At 43.0% G+C, this 7,082-nt stretch overlaps 2 protein-coding genes across 2 annotated transcripts; both read right to left on the bottom strand.

Moving 5' to 3' along the window:
• Positions 1-1,291: 1,291 nt before the first annotated feature.
• LOC103371282 (gamma-crystallin M2-like) lies at positions 1,292-2,823 on the bottom strand (the record flags this gene model as incomplete). The annotated part of the gene is made up of 2 exons (XM_008300547.1): positions 1,292-1,564; positions 2,569-2,823. Coding segments are annotated over 2 exons (528 nt in total), but the record flags the coding sequence as incomplete, so codon positions are not given.
• A 2,866-nt stretch (positions 2,824-5,689) lies between these two features.
• On the bottom strand, positions 5,690-6,462 carry LOC103371273 (beta-crystallin S-1-like). The gene is made up of 3 exons (XM_008300534.1): positions 6,454-6,462; positions 6,106-6,348; positions 5,690-5,962 (listed from the first exon to the last, which is right to left on the bottom strand). The coding sequence occupies exons 1-3, from the start codon at positions 6,460-6,462 to the stop codon at positions 5,690-5,692; spliced, it is 525 nt and encodes a 174-aa protein (XP_008298756.1).
• Between the last annotated feature and the right edge of the window lie 620 nt (positions 6,463-7,082).

The raw sequence follows: 7,082 nt of genomic DNA on the forward strand, positions 1-7,082 counted from the left end.
AGAGAACGGACAAAATGAAACGTAGTGAAGTAACTCCAGTCGACAGAGCTGCTACTTTCTTGGTAGCACGTCGACACTTGCATGCTGATTCCAGACCTCTCCACTGTGCCGTACTGCACTGTTCTCCACAGACGTGCACGACTTTATACTGCAACGAAAAATGAGCCACAGTGAGGAAAGATGTGACGGGAGCAATTAATAAAGAGAAACCGCCTGGAGATTAAAAGTTAAACCCAGAAAGCATGAGTAAATACTTGATCACCGTCAATGAAGCCGACAGAAAGAGGAAACAGTATCTGTGAGGCCAGTTTCCGTTCAGGTCAGGTGTTGCTGAAGTTAAATCAAATAATAAAAACGTGTGTGTGGCGCTGTGCTATTTATCTGTCCAGATTAAATGTGCAACATCATCAAACTACCACAGCTGTCCAGCACAGTGATGATGTTGTTGTTGTTGTTGTTGTTGTTGTTGTGCACCAGCTGCACGGTGGATATTGTCGACGCGCTCCGCTGTCTCTGACAACAACAATAGCTGCTGGCATCCCACTGAATCATCCTTTTTTTCAGCCTTTTTGTTTCGAGGCTTTACCGCGAGCCACCAGATGTTGGTACCGAGCGCTCGGCCTTCAACCATCGGTGATTGGAGAGGAGCCCAACTTCCCCCTGAGGACAATAAAATATATACACACTGTAAAAGATAAGAAAGGAAATCTAAAAAATCAACAAAGCTATTCTAGTTTTCTGAATAGGTGAACTCAAAATGTCATTTTTTAAAATTTTACATCACTTTTAGGACTTGAAAACACGAGTTCTTGTAACTTTTGAGCAAAAATGACTTTTGAGCTGAGAGTTCATTCAACTCATTAAATTAAGTTCACGAGAACCAAAACCAGCGTACAAACAGACTTCCCAGGATGCTTTGCTGGGCAGTTAAAAGTCTTGTTGTTTGCATTTTGAGAAGACAGACATGGTGGAAATCACACGGTTCTAACCACAACGAGGATTAATTATCTATGTAGAATGGCTTCAGCTGCAAGCTGTCAATGTGAAATCAAGCAGAAACTCCCTAAACTTAGAAAACTTAAAACAGTTTGGTCTGTCTGTAACATTTGTGAAGTCACCGTGGACCTCGTCTTGTTTTTAAATCCACGCTTTCATGTGTTTTGTAAGGACAGGAAATAAAATCACACCCACTCAGCTGCAGTTTGTCTGCATGTGTGGATTTATTTGTAGGACACGTCAGTCGGAGAGAGGAAGGGGACAAGAGGGAAGCAGGTCTGGTTTAAGGTGTGGTTCAAAAGTCCACGACACGTCTAATGGAGCCTACAGACGGATGAAGAGCGCCCCACTCCGAGTGCCGCCGGTACTCGCCCTTTTCCAGCAGGTACTGGCGCCCCCTGTAGTTCGGATGCTCGTAGAAGACCCAGAAGCCGTCCTGGACGTGAGCCGACTGGACGTCCCGGTAGCGCCAGCGCTCCAGCAGGTTGGGCTGATCTTCGCTAAACTCTAACATCTGGCCGCTGAAGTCTGGACGTTCGTAGATGCGGATCCTGTGCCTGCTGGATGGCTTCAACAGCCAACCATGAACATATGAGTTAACATGTGAGCTTTGGACGTGCTGGCAGGCACATTTTAGTTATTTCAGACGAAGCTACGCTAGCTGCTTCTCCAGCGTTCATGCTAATCAAAACACAACATCTCCTAAATACGAGGATGTTTCTCACCCAACTCATCGAAATGTTAACTCGTCTTTGAATTTTCACCAGATCATCAGCTGGAGGATGAAACTGGACAGAATGAATCCTCTGAACCCCTAAAGCTCACCGGCAGGTTTGGAAGGCATGTTGTCTTTAAAATGACAGCATCGATATGAGTCACAAACTGTAAAAACAGAACGATTCGTCAGATTTTTAACTTTCCTCAAACTATTCATCAGTGATGTGTCGTTCCGCCGGCAAAACTATTCAAATGGAGGTTTAAAATTGTGGTTTTTCATCAATAATAACTCAAAAATTTGCCAAAAATAAACTGCTGAAAACATCTAGATCGAGTAAGAAAATAAAAATTCTGTGATCGTCAGAGCAAGCATGAAGCTGACAGTGACTCAGCAGAGACCAGCAGTCACATCACAGAAACTTTCTAAAGTGAACTAGACTGAACTGCAGGCTGTGTAGATAGTAGACAGGAACGGGAACAAGTCGGACACATAAGCAGTAATGAGCAGGAGACATTCTGAGTTCTCTCTACTTCTAGTTCTAGTGCAGGACTTTATATTGCAAACTACAGAAAAAAGGAAGAGCAAGGAAATGCCTGGACAGGCTTCAGAGGGTTGCTGTGGACAGTGAAGACTAAACATGTAATTAAACAGCACATTGATATGAAGACATTGATCACAGCTGCTTTGCTGTTACTGGGTGAAACTAAAATAAAATTTGAACTAGAAAAGCATGACTGAGCTGGTGTGATGACCAGCTGATGTCTTCGTGCCTGGTGCTTGATAACGTTCACATTCTGCTGGAAGATTCCCTTTCATGTCCGCCTTCGACGCGTGTTTTGTTTGAAAGGACTTACATATCTGATAAGGCGACAGGAGCGGATGGTGTCATTGAAGCCGTTCCAGCTCTGGTAGTTGGGGTAGTCCCCTCTCATCAGGACGTACTGGTAGCCCATGTACTGGGGTCTCTCGTAGATGACCCAGGCGCCGCCCTCCACCCGGATGGAGTTGCAGCGGCTGAAGTGGGAGCTGAGCTCAGGACAGTCGCTGTTGCATTCATAGTACCGGCCCTGGAAGTTCTTGTCTTCATAAAAGAAGATCTGCAGCACAAACAGGCAGGACAGTTAACAAATATTGCTGTTTCTTCTGGCTCTTACTATCACCACAACAACTACGAATGACATCACTGCATTTACATTAAAGGACTATTACAGTTTGGTTGGTAATTCTCCCGTCACACAACTACAGACTCGCAGACGGACGCAGTTTATTTGGCGGAAACGATCTTATCAAGACTAAATGTTAACTTGTGAAAAATAACATTGGTCACCGAGACACAACTCGTATTGAACGTAGCGCCGTAGCAACGTCGTAGCATTTTGAAGGTTTTGTTGCCCCCTAGTGGCTAAAAGTCAGGGTTTCACTGGCATCACGGTGCTGGAAATGTAAAAAATGGAAATATTTTGGCACAAAAAAACAGTGTCACTAATAATAACACAGTACATTACATAATGAAAATACATTTCAAATCATGCTTTTAATATTTAACAAAAGATAACTACATGTGTAACGGAATATATTTTGTAGTTTAAAAAAGTTTATTCAGTGGTTGTATTCTAATCTGATTTACAGTTTGTTTGTTTTGGCCCTCAGTTTAAGTATTTAACTATTTTCAAGTATAGTGATGAACAAAAATCTTCATCCACTAGGGGGCAACACAACATCTTAAATCTCAGAGAGGTATTTACATTTACAATAACAGATAATAGATGTTATATACGGATGAAAGCACATTCATTAAACATGTCTTCATTTACAAAAATATTGATGCAAACAGCAGAACCTGTTTTCTGCTAATCGACACTCATTTTTATCCAAGTTTGAAATCACATTTACACAGTTAAACTTGAATTCAACAGTTTGATCTATTGGATAAAAGAAAACGTTTGTGAAACTACAATAAATCTTACAGTTTCCAATTTTGTGGTTATTCCAAGTTACGGGTTTTTAATGTTGTTTTGCAAATTCACGGTTCATTCTCCGTGTGAGAAGTAAGACGAAAAAATGGTAAATAAAACCCATAAAATTATAGATTTCTATTTTAAAGTGTGTAATTATAAAACAACATTTTTAAATACTGAACAAACCGAGCAGAGCAAGAGTTTGGTGCAGAAGCATGACAACATTTTAAGGTACGTATGAAAAGTCGGCCGTTTCCACACCTGCTTCCTGACTGACGGTGAATGCAGCAGAACAACATTAGGAAACAGTCCAGCCCTCACATGCTGCAGTTCTTACCCTCCATGTGTGCTCCATAATCACCTCGTGTTCCTCCTCGCTCTATGAAAAAAAGCCCCTCATTTGCTCTGCGTCCCTGATGCTCCACTTTTATACGAAGGCCGATGAAATGCATCGCCAGGAGAATTATTGTCATTCAAATGAGCTCTCCATTAGCTGATTCTGCAATTGTTTTAGCGCACGGCCTTCGTATGTGTCGATGCAGAAATTTTGACTGAACGCCTCTAGAAAACGATCCGTTTAAGATGCATCGAGTCGTGTCAGTTTTTATGTTCTTAATCCACGTCTCTCTCCTCATCACTCCCGTTATCTTAGATGTTTAAGGAATGACTCTCTGGTCTTGTGCTGCTGTTCTCTGTTCATGCTTCTGTTTGGTTTTCTTCATATTTATGTGGATGTGAAGCTTTTTGTTACTTGATCTCCTACAATGAACTTTTGATTTGACGGATTTTTGCTGTTCTTTCCCCCAAACTGTAGAAAGTCGTCCCAGAAGATGTAAAACATTCCTGAAAGCCTTTTTATCGTAGACGTTGGTCCACTTGTTGTTGTTTTTGTTGTAGTTATTTTCATGCAGATCTTTGACATATTCAGTGTTTCCTCTGCTTTCTTTTGTTGTCGTGCTCTAACTGTGCTGCACCTTGAAACTTTGCAGGATAAATAAAGTTATTATTACTTCATCGTGCGTTTATTGTCGTATGCACAGTTAAAATCACGCTTCTGTGTTTAATGAAACTCTTCTGTTTTAAAGCTGCCCATCACGAACATTATGTCTCTGTCCATCTGTTTAGATCATTTCGGTCTTTACATCTTTTAAAGAACACGACCAGAAAACTCGAGCACAGAAACTACACGCCGACACAAAGAGTTCTGTTTTTGTTGATCATGTTAGATCAATGAATCATGAAAGCACGTCTGCTCATTTCCTGTACAACTTAATTCCCTTTTTCAATCATTACAACATATTTAAAACCACATTTAAAGTTTTTTTTTTAATTTTTAAATCTGCAATCTTCATCAAACTAAAGTGATGCTGCACCACATATGTTCTGCTCAAACCCTCTGAACCACGAGACCATTTATCAGAAGCACGGAGCGTAAAAACACAAAGAAACGTCAGATTTCCAACCAATTCCTTGAACTAATCATTGTGCGGTTCCGTCAAGAAAAGCTCGAATGTCGTCACATTTCACCGAAACCACTTTATTCTACGTGTCTCACTTCAGACGTTGGCAAAACAAAACGTCTGTACGATCAAAAACACAAAAGATGCTCCGACACATTAGTGATTCAAAGCTCACTTTCGGTTGAACTGCAGGCAGCGTAGGCAGTAAAACATGTCCAGCAGGAGGACGCCCCAGTGCCGGCAGCATGTGGGGACACTTGGGAAGCGTTGTGCATGTTTTTCCCGTTTAGACTTCAGGTATTTTTTATGACGCATGGCTTCACACCTGTAATCCTGCACAGAAGACGTTTCTGAATTCTGTCTTCTTCTGCAGGACTTTATGTTGTAGAGAAAAAATAAAAAAAACGGCCCAGAAACAGTTGGAGTTCAGAGAGTTGATACAGATGGAAATACTGAGTCAAGAGAATTAGACAAAAAGCAAGTGCATCATTTTGTGTCATGATTTTATTTGTCAGGATGTACGTTCATCCAGTTTACGCTATTCCAGCGCCACATGGCTAGTGGTCCTTGACCCGGCGGATGGATCCGACGCCGGGCTGCATGCCGCCCCACTCGGAGTAGCGCCGGTACTCGCCCCGCTCCAGCAGGTACTGGCGCCCCCTGTAGTTGGGGTGCTCGTAGAAGACCCAGGCGCCTTCGAACACCTTGCAGGAGTGGACGTCGCGGCTGTGCCAGCGCTCCTGGAAGGCCGGCATGTTGTCGGCCAGCTCCATCGACTGGCCCTCGAAGTTGGGCCGCTCCCAAACCTTCATCCTCCACGAATTCCCCACCTGGAGGAGAGAAAGGAAGCACACTGAAAGATTTTTATTTTGAGCAGAGCCATATAATTAGTGAGTAAATTGAAGGGTCTGGTCAGCCGACATAAACACTCAGAGAGAAAGAAATGAGAGTGATGCAAAACACCGGTCCTTACATTCCTAATAATGCGACAGGACCTGACGGCGTCGTTGATGCCCAGCCAGTACTGGTAGTCGGGGTACTCCCCTCGGCTCAGCACGTACTGGTAGCCCATGTAGTTGGGTCGCTCGTAGACCACCCAGAATCCTCCCTCCACTCTGATGGAGTTGCAGCGGCTGAAGTACGTGTGCAGGTCGCTGGAGTCATTTTCACACTCGTAGAATCGACCCTGGAAGTTTCTGTCCTCGTAGAAGATGATCTGGAGAAGAGAAAATTCAAACCGGTGTTAAGTTTATCTTCAAAAGTGCCATGAACACATGGAATACATGACGCTGGATGTGAGAGTGTGAGGAGGGAACAGGACCTTCTCCATAGTTGATATCAAATGCTTTGGGGCGTTATATAAAACATTAAGGCAGCCACCTCCAATATTCTCTTTATACAGAACAAGAACAATAAAACTAAGCACATGGTTTGCTTTGTGTGAACTGGATTATTCAATCAGCGATTCAAATATTTATCCAGGCTTATCACATTGTTCTGAAGCAGTGAATCCCGTTTCCCTAAACAATGCGAATGCAAAGTGCAAAGCATCCAAAAGCCAGAGCGTGCTGACAAAAACAAGGGCACTGCAGGACATTTGGTTTGATATGAAACGCTTTGAGCTGAGTCAGTGGCACAGCAGGCAGGTAGGAAGGCACCAGAGACTGTGCACCGGGGTATTACACACTGCACAGCCGACTCACGCTAAATAAGGTGCACTCCTGCCCTTGGAACTACAGCCGTCCTCAACTGTGTTCATAGCCGCCCATGAAAGAAGGAAACAAACAGCTGCACTGAAATACAGGGAAACTGACAAAAGTAGTAAAAAATAAACATTTAATGAACATCATGACGTTGCTTTTGAATTGTGCTTCAACAGAACTATATAAAAAACCAGCCTGATGGGAGCCGTGAACTAACATGTAGCTGAACAGCCCTCTGAGCCAATCA

The sequence above is a fragment of the Stegastes partitus genome, unplaced genomic scaffold (genome assembly GCF_000690725.1).
Source record: "Stegastes partitus isolate 25-593 unplaced genomic scaffold, Stegastes_partitus-1.0.2 Scaffold1557, whole genome shotgun sequence".
NCBI classification, from domain to species: Eukaryota; Metazoa; Chordata; class Actinopteri; family Pomacentridae; genus Stegastes; species Stegastes partitus.

Coding starts and splice junctions, on each gene's coding strand:
- LOC103371273 (XM_008300534.1), bottom strand. Junction 5,963..6,105: donor CCTGTCGCATTATTAGGAAT/GTAAGGACCGGT, acceptor TCTCTCCTCCAG/GTGGGGAATTCGTGGAGGAT.